This window comes from Pristis pectinata, chromosome 12 (assembly GCF_009764475.1).
Source record: "Pristis pectinata isolate sPriPec2 chromosome 12, sPriPec2.1.pri, whole genome shotgun sequence".
Taxonomy (NCBI): Eukaryota; Metazoa; Chordata; class Chondrichthyes; order Rhinopristiformes; family Pristidae; genus Pristis; species Pristis pectinata.
This window is the reverse complement of record NC_067416.1, coordinates 20,092,402-20,115,680: the sequence shown is the minus strand read 5'-3', so window position 1 is coordinate 20,115,680 and position 23,279 is coordinate 20,092,402. Positions and strand designations below refer to the sequence as shown.

At 39.9% G+C, this 23,279-nt stretch overlaps 1 protein-coding gene across 1 annotated transcript in view; it reads left to right on the top strand.

The window, feature by feature from the left end:
• The first annotated feature begins 2,777 nt into the window (after window positions 1-2,777).
• Window positions 2,778-23,279, top strand: part of LOC127576502 (zinc finger protein Pegasus-like) — a 29,371-nt gene continuing 8,869 nt past the window's right edge. Inside the window, exons 1-2 of the mRNA XM_052026982.1 lie at window positions 2,778-3,247; window positions 17,917-18,080. Of these exons, the coding sequence (XP_051882942.1) occupies window positions 17,948-18,080 (133 nt within the window). The 5' untranslated portion in view covers window positions 2,778-3,247; window positions 17,917-17,947. The remainder of the gene's footprint in view (window positions 3,248-17,916; window positions 18,081-23,279) is intronic.

Sequence of the window (23,279 nt, the reverse complement as noted above, 5' to 3'; positions counted from 1 at the left end):
CATTGATTTTTCTATCATCCAGTTACAACAGGGACAACTTATAGTAGCCTTTAAACCTAACAACCAGCACATTTTTAAGAGGAAATTTGAGCACTTGCACATCCTTGGGGAAAGTGCAAATTCCACACGGACCGGTCAGGATTCAAATCCAGATTGCTGGAGTTGAGACAGTTACACTACCAGCAATGCTGTTGTGCCACCCCTTCTAGTTCCTGTCTCTGTCATGGCTTGTCATCAGAAAAGATTTTCCACTCAGGTGCTCCTGAGATGTTTTTCTTTTCTCTTAACCTTGGCTTCGCCTCGTCCATAGCTGACAGTTCTTGACCACTTCTGATCTATTTCCTATGCCTCACCCTCTCCTCCCAGCAGAGCAAAGACAAGATTGCCCTGATCATCATTCATTCTTTCGGGCTCTGCATTCAATCATTCATCCTTTTAAAATTTCCAGCACCTTCAATGAGTTTCCACCACCAGACATGTTTCCCCTCTCTGTCCTTTTCAGCATTCTGAAGTATTCATTTCCATTTGCAACCCTGATCTGCTCTTTCATTTCTAACAATGACTCCTTCTTATTGGCAGTTTCCCATGTAACTATAGGAGATGCAACAACTCCCTCCCATCGGGGGATCTAGACAGTCTTTTTAGGTGAACCAGTGATGCATTTGCACTTCTTCCAGTCTGCTGTGTTGCATTTAGTGTTCATGATATGGTCTTCTCTAATTTGAAAAACCAAACATAGATTAAATGACTGCTTTGTGGAGCACCTCTATTCGATCTGCAGAGGTGACCCTGAGCTTCCAGTTGCCTGTCACTTAATTCTCTGTCCCACTGACCAACTTGACTGGCCTCTTGCACTGTTCCAACAAGGCCTAACACAAGCTTGAGGATCAGCATTTAATTTTCCACCTGGAACATGTTCCAGCCTTGGCTCTCTATATTGATTTCAGCAATTTCAGGTACACTAGAACTCCAATAATCCATCATCTGACTTCAGAAATCCTGAGACAGAAGAAATTCCACAGATGCTGGAATCTGGAGCAATACACACAAAGTGCTGGAGGAACTCAGCAGGTCAGGCAGCATCTATGGAGGGAAATAAACAGTTGACATTTCAGGCCGAAACATCGACTGTTTATTTCCCTCCATGGATGCTGCCCGACCTGCTGAGTTCCTCCAGCACTTTCTGTGTATTGTTCAAAAATCCTGATGGTTTTGCATCTGGCTCATCAGGTAATGTCTGCTGTGCTCCCTCTCCACTCCCCAACCTTTTCAACTTACCTGGTTAATTTGAAAAATGTATCATACTGTGTAACATGTTTTAAAAAAAAGGAATTGAAAGAGTGTCATGGTATTAATAGATGTACATCCAATAATGCAATAAATCTGCCAATTTGGCACCATCAAAGCCCTAAGCATGCTGGATTATCAGAGTTTTACTGTATTTTGCCTTTTCTGTTTATGTCAGTACTGGCCAGTTCTACTAAAGCATCCATCTGTAATATTACCCTGGATTTTCCTTACACTATGGGCACTGCCTGATGTGCTGGGCACTTCCAGCATACTGTCTTCAGTTTCAGATTCAACAACAGCTTTGATCGGCATTTCTCAGCTCTACACATCACCTTGTTTTCTCCCCCTTGACAGCCTTGATTCAACTTTTAACCAGATGGCCCTGTAAACATTGGAATCACCCTGGCAAACAAGATCTCTCCCTATCAGAGATCCCCTTTGTTCTTTCTCTACCTCACCCTTAAAGTGAACTTGTTTTCTCATTTTTCCAATTCTGATGAAGGATCTTCAATCTGAAGTGTTAACTTTGTTTCTCTTTCTACATAGGGTGTTTGACCTGTTGAATGTTTTCCGAAAAATTTCTGATATTACAGAGCTGGACCAGCTGGCTTAAACAATGTCAGAATTTGTGCTTCAACATTAACTTGCTAATTTATCTTGCCCTTTCAGCATGGCTTCTGTTTCAATTCTCTCTAATGGTACAAGTTTTATTCCTCATGTATTCTTTCACCTGCCCCTTTGCCTTAATTCCTCCATCTGGTAGCATATTCCACATTCTAGCTATTTTACCAGAGTAACAATTTACATTTCTATTTAAATGTATCATGGTATATTTAATCCTGTACCAAAAGTGGGACATCTCTCCCATAAAACTCTTAATTACTAGACTTCTAATCTCTTTCTAGAGAGAATGCTAACAGCCAGTGACTGGACTTCTATACCCACTCCACTTTTCACTATTAACCTTGTGCATTCAGTATACAATTATTGTGATTCTTTTAAGTGAAACCACACACTTTGAAATGAACTGGAGCTTTCAGTGGGTGAATGGGATCAGGTGCAGCAATTTAAATAGGACTTAAAATTAAATTGTTGGGCTGAAATTTACAAGTCCATCTGCATTGTTACTCTCAGTGTGGCTTATGCAGGATGTTACTATCGCAGAACCGGCTCCGATATGAATGTTCCCAATGAATGTCCCAATCTTCTATGTCCCTCTCCTCCCCTGTCACGTCGTTATCCAGTAATCACTACAACAATCAGTATTTGACATTGAGAATTATTCTGGGATTACCACTTTACACTGCCTTTTGCTAAAAAGTGCCTGCTGCAACTTCCATGGCAGAAGATCATTTTATGCCAAGGCTTTCAGCATGGATCATACCTCTTGAATGCTGGTTCCCTCTCAAAATGTTTGCACCCTCAGATGAGTATAACAGAGAGCCAGAAAAGCAACACAGCATTTATACTCACGACTGTTTCCCTTTTAAGCGAGTAGATGAGCAATGCAATATTATCACCATGGCCGGCTGAAGCAAAACATGCAATCCAAATGTACGCCAAAATTAACAAGAAAAGTGTATAACAAGTAGATTCTCCAACTAAGATTTCACTCCTTCTGCGGCCACTCCCAAAGGCTCCGCTCATTGTGTCGACGCGCGTACGTCAGTCACCCTCCTCGCCGTCATTGGGCCCGTCGTTTCCAGGGTGACAGTTTCCGTAGGGACCCGTTAAGCCGTCGCACTGATTCCTTCCCCTCGCCGAACCCTGACCCCCGGCTTTTGTTCGGCTGCTGGCGAGGGTTCGGCGGAAAGTAAAGACGTTCAAACCGGGAGGGTGTCGTTAGATCGCTCGGCCCGCACCCACCATGCGGCCGACCGCGAACACGGCGCCGCGGGCGTCCTCGGCCGGCGTGGTACGGCGGTCGGTGTGTCCCGAGTAGACGTAACATCGGAAGGTAGGCAAACCGCTGAGATTTAAAATACCGGACCAGCCCCGGGAAAGGCGCAGCCACCGAGCTCGGGAGCGTTCCCATCAGAGCGGCTGCTCGGTTTGATGTGGATCCGTGGCTGTCAGCGTTGCGGCGGTTGGACAGTCAACTCCAGCCCTTTAACTCTCCGTCGGTTGTAGTGACGAGCGCGTCCAGCAACGACGCCGCTGCCTGATCTCTCCCTTCATCCCAGTGAGGAAGGGGGACGGGATTTATTTGTCAGCAGCAGCAGCGGCGGGTTCCCCAGTCTTAATCCCCGATGGGATGTCATTTTCCCCCCCACTTTTTAAGCTTTCAAACGAAGTAGCGCAGCCTAACCTGCTGGGCGACCGTGATTGACGTTCGGATGGATCAATCGGAGTCGGCCGCGGTGCTCCCGCGCGTCCAACCGACCAGTCGGCTTGCAGCGGAGGGGTCATGCTCGGGTCAGGCGGCGGCGGCGGCGTCTGCCGCCCCTAACAAGGTTAGGTGGACGTGGGGCGGCCTCGGGGCTCCTCCGCCGCCCTCTTCCCGTGAAGTTGCTCGTACTGGGCAGCTCCAAATCCGAGCAAGGACCGTCCAGTGGGAGCCACGAAAGTAGTTGTTTTCGAGTGGAACGAATTGTACAAATTGAAATAACAATCGTAGGCAGTTCTTAAGCTCGTAAACTGGAGCTTCATCCTCAAAAATCCAAGCAATTGGTGAAGAAAATATTTTTAAAAATCTGCAGATGCTGGAAGTCTGAAATAAAAATGCTGGAGACAGTCAGCAGGTCAGTGTTTGTAGAAAGAAAGGTCGTTCTAAATTTCGATTTCTTGCATTTTTAACTAAACTTCCAAATCACTTAGGACATGTTTACGGTGTCCTCTAATAAATGACTTAAATTTATATGTTGTGATGGCCTTGGAGAAATGGAGTGCCTTTTAGTAGCAAGGGATTCTGTCCTCGTGGCGCATCGTCTTTAGTTAAGTAGCACCACAAAAAATGTTATAAATCACCACAGTTTTTCGTAGGATTAGTGCATCACTTCCAATGCTGGAAAAGAACGATGGCGTTTGTGACTGAACACAAACAGTCCATGTGACCCGAAGCCTGCTGATACTCTTAATTTCTATTCGAGACTTCACTGCATTTGTCATAAAAGCATTTGTCATAAATTTGTATCCCCGTTGATATCAATGACACTGATCATTTCTCTGCATTTAATAGTTTTCATGTTCCTTTTTCTTTGTAAAAACAACAATGCCAGTGATGTAAAAGTATTTGATACTTATTTTACAATGTTTTCATTGGATGAGAGTTTTGTCTTAAGTTATGCTGAAAGTAATTTTAAGCACTTAAAAGAAGTTTAGGTTTTGAGAGTGTAAAGCAACATTCAAGCAAGTGAAAAGCATTTAAAAAAGCACATGCTGTAAAATTTAAATAAAAATACAAAATGATGGAAATTCTCAGCATGTCAGGCAGTATATGTGGAGAGAGGAAAAGAGTTAACATTTCACTTCTGATGAAGGATCATCGAACTGACACTTTTGATTTAGTTTACTGCCTTGTATGTTTCAAAACAACAGAAGGAGAAAGAATGCTGCAATTTATCATGTCAAACTTACAGTCTCGGAATTATAGCAACTTGGAGAACAGCAGCTGCACATTCAGTCTTCTTGTTAATCTTCATCTATCCCCAGCAAACACAACTCATTCATTCTTCCTTCACATTGTGCATTGTGCTTTGGCCCCTTTAAATTAACTTTAACCTGCAGCGCACTTGCACTGTTAGAATTGTTCCAGGCTGGAAGATCTTGTATTCGGTAAAGTTCTCCCTTTGTACAAGGTCTAATGCTTTTGAAACCTAGAAAAGGAAATTACAGATGGTTTATTGAAATCATGTAATTTGTGCATTTTATATAACTGAGACTTTGCTAAAATCATGTCAGTATACAAATATAAAAATTGATCAGCATTTAACTTAATCATGCAAGTCGTACTGTAATGTGCCTTTTCGTTGCCAGCAGGTTATTGGAAAAATATTACACACTTTAAATCAATCAGACACACTGATTGTAGGATTGTATTAGACTATGAGATGAATCACCAGCATCAGCGTAGGGAACATTAGGAATCAACAACAAGTGGAGAAGGTAGAGAACGTGACTGGCAAGAGATATCTTTTCAAGACAAAAACTATGTCAAAAGAAGGTGTAGTAAAAGAAAACACTTCTTTATTCATTCCTCCAGATTTGGGGATGACTAGCAAGGCCAGCAATTATTATCCCATGAGAAGATGATGAGAACTGAGTGGCTTGCTAGGCTATTTCAGAAGGCATTTATAAGAGTCAATCTTGTGGGGTAGGGCAGACTGAGTAAGGTAAATTTATTCCTCTAAAGGACATTGGTGAATTTTAGGTGAGTATTTTACAATAATTTGTGTCAATTTGTGGTAAAGTTCAGATTATTAATTGGAATTTGGTCTCTGGATTATTTCAATAAATTAGCTTGTTCCACCACCATATGCACAATACTAACAGAGAAATTGTAATCTAAAATTGGTGGCTGGGGTATTATAGTGTTTATTATGGGTTACCATTGACCAGAAACCAAACTGGAATAGCCATACACACAATGTGGCTACAGACCAGATCAGAGGCTAGGAATCCTGTGGCTAGTAACTTGCCTCCTAACTCTCCAAAACCTGTTCCCCACTTACAAAGCTCAGGACAGGAGTGTGATGGAATACTCTCCACTTGCCTGTATGAATGCAGCTTCAACAACACCTCATAGGACACAGCATGCTGCTTGATAGGCACCTCATTCACAACCATTCACTCAGTACATTACAAATGCAGAGTAGCAGTAGTTTGTACCATCTACAAGATGCACTGCAGCAACTCACCAAGACTCCTTAGACAGTATCTTTCAAACCCAAAACCTCTACCAGCTAGAAGGACAAAGGTAGCAAGAGCATGGGAACACCACCACCTGGATATTGCCTCCAAGCAAAACACCATCCTGACTTTGAACTTGGGTCAAAATCCTGGAACCTACTCCCTAGCAGCATTGTGGGTATATCTACACCTCAAGGACTGCAGTGGTTCAAGAAGCAGCTCACCACCATCTTCTCAAGGGAAATTAGGGATGGGCAATAAATGCTAGCTCAGCTTGTGAAGCCCACATCCCATTAATGAACTAAGAAAAGTAGGGAGACCCAATCAACATACCAGGAATTATGAAAACTAAGGATGTGATAACACTTGAGGAACTGAAGTAATTAATAGTAAGAGAAAATACTGAAGAAGTTTAGTGGACAAATGCCAACAAATCCCCTAGAACTGACATTTTACATCCTGGGGTACTAAAAAGGTAGTTGGAACTCTGAACAGTCACAGTAGATTATAATGTAAAAAAAACCATAGTTCAAGAAAAAAGGAGCAAGAAAATGAAGAATTGTACACCAATAAATCTAATGTCACTTGTTGGGATAGACGTACAGTCTGCAGCAGTTAATGCTGCTGCTGTACACTCCAGCAGTCTGGTTTGAACCTGACCTAGGTGGAGTTGTATGTTCTCCCTGCAGTGATGTGAGTTTCTCCTGGGTACTCTGGTTTCCTCCCACATCCCAAAGCTATGCTAGTTGGTAGATTATTGGCTATTCTAATTTACCCATACTGTTGAGAGTTGGCAGGAAAATCAGAGTTGTTGATGGGCATGGGAGAGAGAATAGGTTGTAGGGGAGTGGGATTGGTGAGAATAGCCACAGACTTGATGGGCTGAATGGCCTCCTATATCATAAGAAAATGAGGAAAAAATAACTATGAAAAAATCCTGGAATCAAACATTTAAGAATGTCACAGTAGGATACTGTGCCTAATTATGATTTTTTTGAATCCACATGATTTTATGGAATGTGAAACATTAGAGTTTGTTGGGAAAACTAATTAGCAGGGTAAATAACAGGAAACAACTGGATGTAGTGTGCCTGAAATTTCAAAATATATTTGATAACGTACTACACACAAAGTAAAGGTTCACAGGGAGGGAGATCAGAACTCATTGAAGACTGGATAAAAGACAGAAAAACATGAGTGGAATAATAGATATTTTGCAGATTGGTGGACTATTTTGTTGCTGAATTTTGATTAGAAAATGCTGGGAAAGGAATTTGCAGAGTGCAAATATTATAGGCAGGTTAACTTGTGGACCATTAAAGGGAAAATATCAGTTATGTTCTTTGAAGGAACAATAAAATATTAATTAAAATGTAAGAATCTAGAATCTGATGTACAATGGTTTCTTGGTGTGCATGGTTCATGAAACAAAAAGTTAACAAGCATGTACTGTTCCAGAAACACTCTGGAAGGTGATGGCATATTGGCCTTCATGGCAAACATTGGAGCATAAGACTAAGAAAAGTCCTGCTGCATAGAATGTTTGGTGAGACCATATTTGAAGTACCCAATGCAGTTTTATTCTCTGCACCCAGGAATGAATATATTTGTCTCTGGAGGTGCTGCATTATTTTTTCACAAAATTGATTCCTTGGATGAGCAAGTTGACTTTTTGAGAAGAAATTGGGGAAGATTAAACCATTCTCTTTGGAGTATAGAAGAATAAGAGGTGATCTCGGTGAAGATTCTGAAAGGGATTGACAGGGTGGAGTCCAGAAGTAGGACACAATCTCCAGTTAAGAATTTACTTCGTGCATTACAAATATTTGGAATTCTGTACTTTAAATGTATGTCACTGCTGTTGTTGTGTGTATTGAATAATGAAGGAAGGTTTTTGGATACCTTTGGAATTCTGGGATCAGGGAATTGAATCCAAAGTTATGGGATCAGCCTTGGTTTTAATGAATAGCGGTGCATATTTGAAGGACTTTGTGACTTATTTCTGTTCATCATTGTTTATTCTCATATGTTCTGATGTTGACTGTGGCACGTACTTCATTAATTAACAATTTATAAATCTATAACGTATGGAAGAGTAAAGCAGTTGGCAGATAATAACAGATGATTGGGTGTAGTTTTTTGGGTACTACAACAGTAATGCAAAAATTGGGACATAAGGAACAGAAGCAGGAGTAGGCCATAGTGCCCTTGTTCCTGCTCTGCATTTCAAGAGGATCATGGCTGACTTTTTTTTCCCCTCAGCACCATTATCCTACTCTAACCCCATATCCCTTGATTCCCTTAGAATATCTATTGCAAACTATACTATTAATGTAATGTCACGAACCAGCAACAAAAGAAACACACTGAGCATGATTTAGTGTTAAAAACTATTTTATTAATCACTACTTATGATAATACGTAAAATAAAAGTAAAAATGTTTAGTATGTTAGAATTCAAAATGTTAAACCCTCGAACGTTAACCCCAAAAGTAAACTCGTCGTGTGGTGTGTGACAAAGTCCAGACTCCAGTTTCCGGAATGGTTCTTAAAGTTCAGTTCCACAAGCCATAAGGTGAAACATGAGCAAGGGCTTCTTCAACAACCACCGTTGTCTGAAGATAAGACGTAGATGTAGAAAAACATAGAGAGAGTACATACGAAATCCAAATGTTCCATGATGGAACCCAAACGACACTCCAGTGTTTACTCGGTAGTGACTTCCTCACCCCGAAAGCATCCGAACTGTGGTCGTCCACACACAAATACCTGTTTCCTTCTACAGGTCAGCAACAAAGTGAACTCCACCGGATTACTTCCAACTTCCATACATGGGTTTCAGTGGCAAACACAGTTATTGTTTCTCATCCATCGATAGAGAAAACAAGCAGGCTGGTGTCTCTCTCCCTTCTCTCTCTCTCTCCTTCTTCTAACTTCTTCAACAACATCATTACGTCCTTTATCTTCTATTGACGTAAGCACACCCCACACACACATACACACACACTCTCTATCTTAAAGGGACTTTCACTGAGTCCGTAACACCTCCCACCTAAAAAAAATTTTTCCCAAGAAAAATTTAACCGCGCATACAGTTAGTAATGTTAATAATTATCATGCTACACAACTACAGATTATCAGATTAGTACAGATACATGTTTCCCATTTAACATCGGGAAAGACAATCAGCAATCACATTATCTTTGCCTTAATGTGAGTTATCATGAGATCAAACTCTTGCAAAATTAAACTCCAGTTTAACAGCCTTCTGTTCTTGTTTTTGACTCGGCTCAGAAACACCAATGGGTTATGATCTGTATACACAGTCAATGGTTTCTGAGCAGTGCAAACATATACACTGAAATGTTGCAAGGCTAAAACAAGCGACAGTAATTCTTTCTCTATGGTGGAATAATTCTTTGATGCTCATTAAATTTCTTTGAAAAGTAAGCTACAGGATGGTCAATATCATCAAGGTCACCCTTCTGCAACAACACAGCTCCTGCAGCTTCATCACTGGCATCTACTGCTAATGAAAATGGCTTTTCAAAGTCAGGTGTTTTGAGCACAGGATGGTAGCATAAAATGGCTTTCAGCTTCTCAAATGCTTCTTGACAGAATCTGTCCAAACAAACTTTACTCCCTTCTTCAGAAGATTAGTTAGGGGAAGAGCAATATCAGCAAAATTTTACAAAATTTTCGGTAATATCCAACCATTTCCCAAAAATCTTCTAACAGTCCTCGTACCTGTGGAATAGGGAACTCAGATATCGCTTGAACTTTTGCCTGAACAGAGCTTGCTTGCCTTGACCTACAACATAACCAAGATACGTCACAGTGGCATGGCCAAATTCACTTTTAGCCAAGTAACTGTAAGGTAGCCTTGGAAAGTCTTTCAAACAACCTTTCTAACGCAGAGATTGTGATCCTCCCATGTATCATTCCCAGTCACTAAGTCGTCAATGTAGGCATCTGTATGTTTTAACCCATGAATCACTGAATTAATCATTCTTTGAAATGTTGCCGGAGCATTTTTCATTCCAAATGGCAAAACATTGTATTCATACAATCCAGAAGGGGTTACAAAGGCTGAAATCTCCCGTCCTCTATCTGTTAATGGAACACACCAGTACCCTTTAATAGGTCAATCTTTGTAAGAAATGTTGCCTTTCCCACTCTGTCTATGCAATCATCCACCCTAGGAATAGGGTAAGCATCTGACTTTGTTACAGCATTCACTTTCCTGTAATCTGTGCAAAATCTAACAGTTCCATCAGGTTTAGGTACAATAACACAGGGCGAACTCCAATTTGAAGTAGAATGTCTAATAATATCATTTTCCAACATGTATTTTATTTCCTGATCAACAAGTTACTTTTTTCCACATTCATTCGATATGGGTGTTATTTGATTGGTTTTGCATCCCCAACATCAACATCATGGGTAATTATCGATGTTCTGTTTGGAACCATCTAGGAACAGATTTTTAAATTTTAAAATTAATTCTCTCATCTGTGTTTTTGTGAACTTGTAAATGGACCAACTTCGTTTCAAGGTTCTCCATGATATTTTGGTTTTTTAGTTTCGATGGAACAATATTTGGTCTAAATTGGCCTTTCCTCAACATCAACATCAGGCATTCTAGAAACAACCTTTACATCATCCACCAAGGCCACAACTGAATCCCTCTCATAATAAGGTTTTAGCATGTTTACATGACAGAGTTGTGTTTTCTTGCGTCTATCTGGTGTTTTGATTATATATGTTAGATCAGTCACTCGAGATTCAATAACATAGGGTCCAGAAAAACGAGATTGCAAGGGATTATTTTGACTAGGGAAAAATACCAACAACTTCTGCCCCACAGCAAATGTCCTAGCCGAGCACGTCTATCAAAATATGTCTTCATTCTTATCTGGCTGGTTTTCAAATTCTCTCTCGCTAGCTGGAAGACTCTCTCCAACCGAGTTTTAAATTTTTAGACATAGTCCAACAGACTCAAGTGCACTTCTTCATTAACCCATTGCTCTTTCAACAACGCCAAAGGTCCTCTCACCCTATGTCCATATACAAGCTCAAACGGACTAAATCCTATTGACTCCTGGATTGATTCTCTAACGGCAAACAAAGTAAATGGATACCTTCGTCCCAATCCTTGGTGTTTTCAAAGCAATAAGTCTTCAGCATATTTTTGAGAGTAGAATGAATCTCTCCAGAGCTCCTTGAGATTCTGGGTGATATGCAGATGATACAATCTGCTTTGCTCCCAGCTCATAGACTAGTTGTTGAAAAATTTTTTGACATAAAATTACTACCTTGATCAGATTGGATTTCTTTTGGCAAACCAAACAAGGTAAAAAATTTTACAAGAGCCTTTGACACCGTCTTGGCCTTAATATTTCTAAGGGGTATTGCCTCTGGAAATCTAGAAGTGGCACACATGATGGTTTAACAAATACTGATTTCCAGTCTTAGACTTTGGTAATGGACCAACACAGTCCACAGTCACCTTTGAAAAGGGCTCCCCAAAAGCAGGAATTGGCTTCAAAGGAGCCACAGGGGGTTTTTGATTGGTTTACCTACCATCTGACATGTGTGGCAGGTTCGACAAAACATCACCACATCTTTTCTCAAACCAGGCCAATAGAATGTTTCAAGATATTCCCTACAGTTTTATTCACACCAAAGTGACCACCAAAGGCATACTGTGGGCCAGGTTTAAAATCTCATCCCTATAAACTTTGGAACAACAACCTGATGAATAACTTCCCATTCCTCAGTAACAGGAACATGAGGAGGTCTCTATTTCCTCTTAACACTCCATTTTGACATAGTATCCAATTGGCAACTTTTTCAATCTCCTCACATGAGAGTGCTTTTTCTTTCAATTCTGTCAACTCAGGGTCCTTTGTCTGTTCCACCATAAATCCTTCCTCGATAAAGACAAATCTTTAAATTCAGGCTCACTATAAGGATGTTGATCCTCCAGTGAAGACAGAAAAGTCTCAGATAAGGCATCATAATTTTCTTCCTGTTTAGGACTGTCACAAGGAACCACATCAGACTGCACCGGACTGTCTGTCTTGGCTAATTCTCTAGCTCTAGCTCGAGTCACCGCACATGATGGGTAAACATCTGGATCATTCTCAGACTCATCAATCCTTGGTTTGGTTGTTAACCGTACCACAGAACAAATTTTCTCCATCTGCAAGGTCATTTCCCAATAACAAAGAAACTCCTTCCACTGGCAACCTAGGTCTTATCCCTATCTCGACTGGTCCTTCTACGAACTTTGACTTTAAAATCACCCTGTGTAAAGGGACAGACATTGGTGTCATCTGTAACGCCTCACACTAGATTTACCTCACCAGTGTCACTTTTCTTCACCAAAATTTAAAACACTGTCCAGCAAGAGAGATTGACTAGCCCCAGTATCTCTAAGAATTTTCACTGGCACCTGGGGTGACTCATCATTCAGTGAAACAAAACCCTCTGATACATACGAACGGAATTCTTTTCTCACCTCCTCCAACTTTTCCGCTTTTCCCTCTTGCAAGGACTGATCTTTAACAGCATCTCCTAAACCTTTTTGATTTTTAATTGCCTGAAAGCAAGCATTGGGCACAGCTTCTTTCTTTTTCTTCAAAAGGGCACAATTAGATATCACATGGCCAGGTTTCCTACAGTAATAACAAGTACGCTCAACAGGTTTCTCCAGCCCTGGCTTCTTTTCATCTTTTCCTTTTTGATTACCTCCCAATTTAATCTCCGGTTTACCTGGATTGTCCTTGTAACTCTTTTGAAAGGTCTTAGGTTGTCCCCATTTGGATTTAGGGTTAAAGCATAATCATCTGCCAACCTAGCAGTTTCTTGTAAAGTTTCCACTGCCTTTTCATTTAAATATGTTGTTAATTCAGCTGGAACAATCTTTTAAAGTCCTCCACCAGTATCAATTCTTTCAATTTATCAAAATCCCCATCTACATTTTTAGCCAGGCACCATCGTTCAAAACATATTCTCTTTCCATTGGCAAATTCCATATAAGTCTGATCTGCAGATTTCCTCAAGTCTCTAAATTTCTGTCTATAAGCTTCAGGTACCAATTCATAGGCCTTCAATATAGCTTGTTTTACCTTGGTATAATCAGCTGCATCCTCAGCAGACAAAGCAGAATAAGCTTTTTGAGCTTTACCTTTAATCACACTCTGTACCATAAGAGCCCATCCTTTCCTTGGCCAGTTTGAACTCACAGCAACCTTTTCAAAATGTTGGAAATACTGATCAACCTGATCTTCTTCAAATGGAGGGACTAACCGAACCTCCCTGCTGGCTGAAAAACCATCATCAAGCATGAAAAACTCATGCTGCCTCTGTTTCTCCTTTTCCTCACTATCCAGCTCCATCCTCTTCAATTCCATCTGCTTCATTGCTAGATCAGCCTCTATCTTCATCTGAGTTATCTTTTGTTCGGCCTCTAATTTCTCTCGCTCGGCCTCTATCTTTAACTGGGTTTGCTCTCGTTCAGCCTCTAATCTCTTTTGCTCTCGTTCAGCCTCTATCTTTAATTGGTTTGCTCTCGTTCAGCTTCTAATTTCTTTTGTTCTCGTTCAGCCTCTATCTTTAACTGGGTTTGTTCTCGTTCAGCCTCTATCTTTGCCAGCTGCACCTGTGCCTCAGAAATTGCTATTTCACTGCCAGGAAACTGTTTTAACACTTCCTTCTCAAACACCTTCTTTTCCACATAATAGCCAGCTATCAGTCTCTGAATATCTGCCTTTCTCATAGACTGCTTTACTTCTGTAAGGTTTAACCTTTGTAGCAATCTTTATCAGATCATCCTTTTTCGCCACCTCCAATCCCTTTTGGGTTGGTGACTCCAAAAATGCCTTAATATCCATTGCTGCTGGTTTCCACACACACAAGCCAATTAAAAAGAACTTATCAGACCTCCCTCAACAATCTTTGGATTGAATCCCGAACAAATTTTGTCAATCTGGGGAACGATCCCAGACGACACTCGTTAATCTTTGGATTGGATCCCAGAAGAATCTCGTTAACCTTGGGAAACTATCCCGGACGAGCCCCCAATTTTGTCACGAACCAGCAACAAAAGAAACACACTGAGCATGATTTAGTGTTTAAAAACTATTTATTAATCACTACTTATGATAATACATAAAATAAAAGTAAAAATGTTAGTATGTTAGAATTCAAAAATGTTAAACCTCGAACGTTAACCCCAAAACTAAACTCGTCGTGTGTGTGTGTGACAAAGTCCAAAACTCCCAGTTCCGGAATGGTTCTTAAAGTTCAGTTCCACAAGCCATAAGGTGAAACGTGAGCAAGGGCTTCTTCAACAACCACCGTTGTCTGAAGATAAGATGTAGATGTAGAAAAATATAGAGAGAGTACATACGAAATCCAAATGTTCATGATGGAACCAAATGACACTCCAGTGTTTACTCGGTAGTGACTTCCTCACCCCGAAAGCATCCGAACCGTGGTCGTCCACACACAAATACCTGTTTCCTTCTACAGGTCAGCAACAAAGTGAACTCCACCGGATTACTTCCAACTTCCATACATGGGTTTCAGTGGCAAACACAGTTATTGTTTCTCATCCATCGATAGAGAAAACAAGCAGGCTGGTGTCTCTCTCCCTTCTCTCTCTCTCTCCTTCTTCTTCTTCTGCCTTCTTCAACCATGTCATTACGTCCTTTATCTTCTATTGACGTAAGCACGCCCCACACACACACACACACTCTATCTTAAAGGGACTTTCACTGAGTCCGTAACAGTAAACTTTATCTTAAGGAGTCTCTTTGGGTCAAGGATTGCTTATTTCCATTCCAGTTTAGTGGGTTCTAAAGTGGCTCATTAGGCCAAAGTGTAACCCATGGTGGGACAGGGTAAATGGGTAATATAGGGAGTGGTGCACTCCTCTGTTTTTGTAAGGCTCCTAATGAAGAGACTCGCAATTCTCCATGCCACTTGGATGTATCTTTCTCCTATTTGTGACTCCAGAGCCATAGCTAGCAAGCCAATTTGGTCAAGGCAATCAGGGGTGGACAATAAATCTGGTCTTGCCCCCTCCCCACACCCCCCCCCTCCATACCCACATCCCAAAATGCTTTCTTTAAAGGATTCTTGATTTTTCCAGTGCCCAAAATCTGTCATCCACAGTCTTGAAAGTATTCATTAATTGAACACTTGCAATCAGTAAGGTAGAAAATTCCAGAGTCACAACTTTTTGAGTTAAGACCTTTCTCCTTGTTTCGGTGGGGAATTGTCAATACTATTACTGGGATTATGACCCCCAGTTTTAGGCTACACAGCCAGGGAAATGGCCTTATTTTTCAAGCCAGTGGAAAGCCTTTTGCGTATCTTTAAGAATTTTTTATACATATTAATGCGATCACATTCATTGTTCTTAATAGCAGAGCATGCCTTTAAGGAAAGGATCTGAGTAAAAGCAGTTGCATTCTTGGCATTTATGCGGAAATTTGTAGTTTCTCCTTTGATAGGACTACTTTAACAATTTGGAACTTGAGTTACCCAGATTATAAGATGCCACATGTTTCTACTGTTTATGCTGAGCAGTTGGATGATCTTATTTTGGGTGCCAATCCAGTTGTTACAATTGATTTCGTTACAAGGATAGAAAAAGTAAATTTGGCCAAGGTTGCTATTCGTTCCAGCAGTGTCTTGCACTTTTATCACGTAGGCTGTCTGCACTGTTTGTCCACGTGAGCACAAGAAACAGCCATTTGGACAAGTACTCAGTAAAGATGCTGGATAACAGCAAACCATAATAATCCTGGGCTTTTTTTTGGAAGAGAAACTGATAAAATCAATAACCTTTGATTGGATGCCTAATGTCTGTCTAGCTGTGTTCTAGCGTGTCAAAACTGCAAAATTTATATACATTGAATTTTCATCAGTAAAATTTATGAATGGGAAAAGTTCAGAGAGATATCAGATAAACGTAGGCAAATGGAATGAGCTCGGGGAATGCACCTTGGGCAGCATGAACGAGTTGGGCTGAAGGGTCTGTTTCCATGCTGTTATGACTCTAAAAATTGATAACCAATTACAATCTTTTTTACCCTCAATATAGAGAACATGGCTGAGATTCGCCGTGCTAAAACTGTCCAACAGTCAATTCTGTTGGGCGTGAAAATTGCAGGTCAAATTTGAAAATGTGTTAAGAGTGCATTTGGATTTTAAACCTTTTTTGAAGTATTTGTTTTGATGAATTATATGCCACAACTTGTTAATATTATATATCTTGGCACCTGTAATTTATATTGGGTATGTAACTTCAGTTTACAGTGATATAGCCTTCGTTAGAAAGGGAAGAGAAGCAGGTGGTCTTTAAGAATGTTATTTAACCAAATAGGAGCCACTGGTGACAGGCTGACTCATTCATAGAATCATACAACACAGAACTGGGCCCTTTTGGTCCACCTTGACCCTACTGATGGCGATGCATATCTACACTAGTCCCATTTGCCTGCCTTTCCTATTTAAGTACTTGTCCAAATGCCTTTTATTCATTGTAATTGTATCTGCCTCTACCACCACCTCTGGCAGCTTGTTCCAGTTAACTTGCTCAAGTACAGGTGACCCCCATGTTATGGGGGTGGGGGTTGCATTCCTAGAAAATGGTCTGTATTGCAATTTTCTGTCACGCGAAGCCGTATCATCTGCATGCATCAAAAAACGTGAGTTGAAAATAAATTAATTTTTGTGTTTATTTTTCTTCACATAAATTCAGTGAGAGCGATTTAATTCCATATCTCAAATTTTTGGGTAGTGATTTGTGAATTCTGTAAGAGCAAATTTCCATTACTTGAATGGGGGTTGCCCGTAGCCTTAAATCAATAGTTCTGTCATTATAGCTTGCATAACGAAGCCTGTTGATTGATATTAAGCGTGCTTATAGAGCACACTATATTTGTTAACATATTTATGTTGTGATGTTGCTCTGAATGTTCGTCCCAATATTAATGTGATACATGTGTGAAACTGTAATATTAACTTGTTGGCCGAACATCAAAGAAACTTATTAAAAAGGTGGTATTTGAACGTCAGTCCTGCTCTGCCTTTCGATAAGATCATGGTGATTCTGTATCTCCTCCACCTTCTTTCATGATTTCCCTTGATTCTCAAACATTTGTTATGTTTGCAGTTTCTGTTAAATTTTGGGTTATTGTCGCTTCTTTCCAAGAGATGTAATTCTCCATCATAAAACATCTGGTCATAGTTCTGTGAAGCAGTTATGTCCTTTGGTTCATATGCATTAAGTTGGAGCCAGTAACTAACTAGCTGCTGTCAGATCTGCTATATTTTTCTAGTGTACCATGTTATAAAAACATGAACTTCTTCAATGCAACTGGGAGTTGACTCTTGAGAGCCATGTTAGTAATCGGTTGTCCAAGTCTTTGGAGTTCTCTACCTTGAGGTTCATGGGTGCTCAATTGTGGAATATATTGTTAAAATTTAATAGCTTTTGTTAAATGCTGGAGCAGCGATAAGTGATAGTGATGTGGCCCACTCTTATTTATTATGCTTTTCTTTTGCAGTAGTATGTAACACAGAACTGCAGTTTAGCACAGATTATTTGAAACTCTTCATTCATATTTCACTAAAATCAACTGTGTTATTCTGCCCTGATGGGATTTTGATGAATTTCCATTCTTGCAAAACCCAGACTTTATTTTAGCTCATTGTTGTGACTTGCGATGTATATAACTCCTGATAACATTTTCCTTTCAGGAAGTAAGAAATTTCTTGAAACACTAAGAACATGGATGAAAAAAGAGCAGTTTCTGTGGATTTTGTCAAGGATTTCCAGGAATATCTCACTCAACAAACCCATCATGTGAACATGATATCTGGTTCGGTTGGTGTAGAGAAGGAGTCAGAATCCTTACAGACTGGTAAGAGCTCTTGGAACTCCTAATAGGAACTCTTAGAAGCTTGAAAGATTCATGACACAGGAGGCTTTTCAGCCTTCTATAGCATGTCAGTCCCAAAAGCTGTCCAGTTCCATAACCATGCTCTTCAAGGACACATCCGAGTACTTCAAATGCAACGGAGGTTTCTGCCTCCACAACTGTTTCAGGCAGTAAATTCCAGGCCCTGATGACCCTAGGTGGAAAAGAAATCCTCATTACGGCTCTAGTCATTTTACCAATTACCATTCAAAGCCCCTGATTATTGATCCCTCTGGTAAGCGAGAAAGGTTCTTCCTATTTACTCTATCTAGATCCCTCATGATCTTCTACACATCCATTAAATCTCTGCTCTGCCTCTTCTGTTTGAAAGGAAATAACCCCAGCCTATTGAATCTTTCTTCATGGCTAAAATTCTCCAGTCCTGGCAATGTACTTAAATCTCCTCAACATCCTTTGCAGTGCAATCACATCTTTCCTCTAATGTCAAGTCAGAACTATACACAGTACTCAAGATATGGCCTAACTGTTGTATGTAGTTCTCTAATAACCTCTCTGCTCTTGTATACTGTGCTGTGCTAATAAAGGAAAGTGTTCTGTGTCCCGTTTTTCTGTAGTTTCTAACCACTTCTGTTCTAGTATTTTATGAAAGGCTGAAGGACAAATGTTAAAGAAAAACTTTAGAGGAAAGATGGCTTAGAAGTGTTTGTAAACCTTTTATTTTGAGATGAACTTAACAAAACAGTGTTGCCTTCAGAGAAACAGATGCCTTTCTTCCTCATTTTCAATCTACTTGTCATAAAACATTGAACTGTGAAGTCAACTAATTGTCATGTGTTCATTTAGGCCAACATTAATGTGCTAATTAGTTACATACATCAGACAGCTATTCAATGCCTGTTTGTTTAACTTGCCAAAATGAAGATTGTGAGATTTAACAGTCATAACAAAGGAGGTAGAAACATTGCATTTTCTTATCTTGATTTCGTAATTTGACTGTAGCTGAGGCAAAACTCAAACCATGTTGCATATTGTCTATGACTGCTAGCTGACCAAGTTTAGCACTGGACTGCAGAACTGCATCTTGCCACTGAGGATGTTTTCATACACAAACGATGACTGCTTGGCCATAAAATGAAATGAATTTTGAAATACTTGATTATTAGCTATATTTTGCTGCTAAAATTTAAGCAGTCAAATTACTAATGCAATTATCTAAAGTAACCTTAAATAGATTAGTAACTATACTTCAAAACTATTTAATTGGCCATGAATTACCTTTACAGATCCGGAAAGATTAAACATTAGACGAACTACAGTGGCATGCAAAAGTTTGGGCACCCTGGTCAAAATTTCTGTTACTGTGAATAGTTAAGTGAGTAGAAGATGAACTGATCTCCAAAAGTCATAAAGTTAAAGATGAAACATTCTTTTCAACATTTTAAGCACGATTAGTGTATTATTTTTGTTTTGGACAATTTTAGAGTGAAAAAAGGAAAGGAGCACCATGCAAAAGTTTGGGGACCCCAAGAGATTCAAGCTCTCAGATAACTTTTACCAAGGTCTCAGACCTTCATTTGCTTGTTAGGGCTATGGCTTGTTCACAGTCATCGTTAGGAAAGGCCAGATGATGCAAATTTCAAAGCTTTATAAATACCCTGACTCCTCAAACCATGTCCCAACAATCAGCAGCCATGGACTCCTCTAAGCTGCTGTCTAGCACTCTGAAAATTAAAACCAATGATGCCCACAAAGCAGGAGAAGGCTATAAGAAGTTAGCAAAGCGTTTTCAGGTAGCTGTTTCCTCAGTTCGTAATGTAATTAAGAAATGGCAGTTAACAGGAATGGTGGAGGTCAAGTTGAGGTCTGGAAGACCAAGAAAACTTTCCGAGAGAACTGCTTGTAGGATTGCTAGAAAGGCAAATCAAAACCCCCGTTTGACTGCAAAAGACCTTCAGGAAGAATTAGCAGACTCTGGAGTGGTGGTGCACTGTTCTACTATGCAGTGACACCTGCACAAATATGACCTTCATGGAAGAGTCATCAGAAGAAAACCTTTCCTGCGTCCTCACCACAAAACTTAGCATCAGAAGTTTGCAAATGAACATCTAAACAAACCTGATGCATTTTGGAAACAAGTCCTGTGGATTGATGAAGTTAAAATAGAACTTTTTGGCCGCAATGAGCAAAGGTATGTTTGGTGAAAAAAGGGTGTAGAATTTCATGAAAAGAACACCTCTCCAACTGTTAAGCACGGGGGTGGATCGATCATGCTTTGGACTTGTGATGCAGCCAGTGGCACGGGGAACAATTCACTGGTAGAGGGAAGAATGGATTCAATTAAATACCAGCAAATTCTGGAAGCAAACATCACACACGCCGTCTGTGGAAAAAAAACTGAAGATGAAAAGAGGATGGCTTCTACAACAGGATAACGATCCTAAACACACCTCAAAATCCACAATGGACTACCTCAAGAAGCACAAGCTGAAGGTTTTGCCATGGCCCTCACGGTCCCCCGACCTCAACATCATCAAAAATCTGTGGATAGACCTCAAAAGAGCAGTGCATGCAAGACGGCCCAAGAATCTCACAGAACGAGAAGCCTTTTGCAAGGAAGAATGGGTGCAGATTCACCAAACAAGAATTAAAAGACTCTTAGCTGGCTACAGTAAGCGTTTACAAGCTGTGATACTTGCCAAAGGGGGTGTTACTAAGTACTGACCATGCAGGGTGCCCAAACTTTTGCTTTGGGTCCTTTTCCTTTTTTGTTATTTTGAAACTGTAAAAGATGGATATAAAAAGGTAATCTTGCTTAAAATATTAAAGAAAGGTGTCATCTTTAACTTTATGCCTTTTGGAAATAAGGTTATCTTTTACTCACTTAGCTATTCACAGTAACAGAAATTTTGACCAGGGGTGCCCAAACTTTTGCATGCCACTGTATAATAAAATTCTAATAATTATTAAGATCCCTTAAAGATAAAAACACCAGTGTTGATAACATGAGATTTCCTCCACCTCCCACCTAATGCTATTCAGCCTATTTTCTTTCTTGCATTTCACTGCTTTTTGCATCAAAGTCCACCAGTTCTCCAAATCTTAACTATAAGTTTTGCACAGGCCAAATACACATACTTGTTCAATAGTAATCAAGATTATTGGACATAAACTATGCTGCAAATATCAGCAGTCATCAAATTCCATGATCTCCAGCTCTTTGCAGTCAAAGTCAGAACTGCCCCAAGTGCAAACAACTTGCATTTTTTCCTCCAATGTTGCCTAAAACCAGATTTTTATCTCCAAACATTGCCTTGTTTAAGATTATACAAAAGAGTCATTGTTTGAACAAGGGAGGAGGGGATGGACCAAATATATCATCAGTAGTGTGGAAAATCTTTGGAAGAAATTCTGAGGGATAGAATTAATCTTCATTTAGAATGGCATAGATTAATCAAAGACAATCAGCATAGATTTGTTAAGGTTACCTGATAAAATTTTCCTAGTAGTTAACAAGGAGGATCAATGTACTTCATTAGGATTTTAGCAAGGCTTTTAAAAAAAATTCACAGAAGGAAAATCGAAGAGTAAAGTTAAAGCCCTTGGATTCCAAATAAAGGACAGAAGATGGATTGTAAAATTGTCTTAATAGCCAGCTAACAAAGGCAATAAAGAAACAGATGCTTCTGTGACTTGAAGTTTGTTTCCATTGGTGTTCTGCAAGGCTCATTACTGCCTTTTTGAAATATACATCATGTGATAGACTTAAGGTGTGGGGAGCATCCTTAGAAGGTTTTCAGTATCAAGTCAACTGGATGCTTGTGTGGGAAGTAAATCTACAAACTGTAGGAAGGAATTGATTGTTCAGGTGGATAGTAAATGGCAATTGGAATTCATGTCAGGAAAAGATGAGGTAATGTATTTGGGGAGTGCAAATAAGGCAATGAATATTTCAGTAAATTGGTGATCACTAAGCAGTGAAGAAAAACATGGTGATTTTTAAATGTAGATTCCTGAAGATGGACTGGTGAATAAGATGCTTAGGAAAGCATAATGCATACTTGAAGCATAGAATATAAGAGATGGGAGTTTATACTAAAATTCTGTAAGATGCTGGTTGGGCCACAGATAAGTTACTTCTGATCACTACATTGTGACCAGGTTGATTGTACTGCAGAGGGAACAGATGAGATTTGAGGATACTATGTGGTCTTGAGAATTGTAATTCTCAGGAATGATTACCTAGGTTGGGGCTGTTTTGGAAGAGACAAGGCTGAGGGGAGGTTTAATTAAGACGTATACAGTTGGGGGCCTGAGGCATGGTGGATAGGAAACATCTTTTCTGTTTAAAGATATATCATTAACAGGGTGCAGATTCGAAGTATGGAATTGAGAATTAATTTCACCCAGAGGGTAGTAAGGGACTGGAACTTATTTCATGAAAGTATGTTAGAGACAGAATCTACAAAGTAATGGATCAGGAACTGGACTGCAAAGCTTGCTTTTACCAGTGCAGGAATGTAAATGTGAAAGAGTATGCTGTAGTGAATTACTCTTCCTAACTTCTCAAAGCTTTTATAATATCAACAAGGCACAAACCAGGAGTGTAATGGTGTAATTTACTTTCGCTTGGATCAGTGCAACTCCAGCAACAGAGGACAAAGCAGCTCTCTTGTTTGGTCCTCTTTTCATCACCTTAAACATTCACTGTTCTGCCATTGGTACATTATTGCTGCAGTGCTTACCATCAGCAAAATATACTGCAGCAATTCAGCAAAGCTTCTTCAAACACACCTTTCAGACACAATCTTTATCCTCTAAAGACACATGGAAATGTCATTAGGTCCAAGTTTCCTCCAAATCACTATTCCTTTATCGTCACTGACTCAAATTTGGGATTCCCTACTCAACAACACCGTGCGAGTACCTTTTTAAGAACTGCAGGGTTTCATGAAGATGGCTCACCAACACCTTCCAATGAGCAATTGGGAATAGGCAGTGCATGTTGACTTTGCCGATAATGCCCATATCATTGAATGGGATGGAAAAGTGGTGCATTCACAGCCTTAAAAATCATAACTATATAGATAAAGAGATTATGAATACGCAATGTAATCCATTTCACTGGGAAAAATATCAGAATACTATATAATAAAATTTTAGTTGTGTCTGTAAATCATCAGC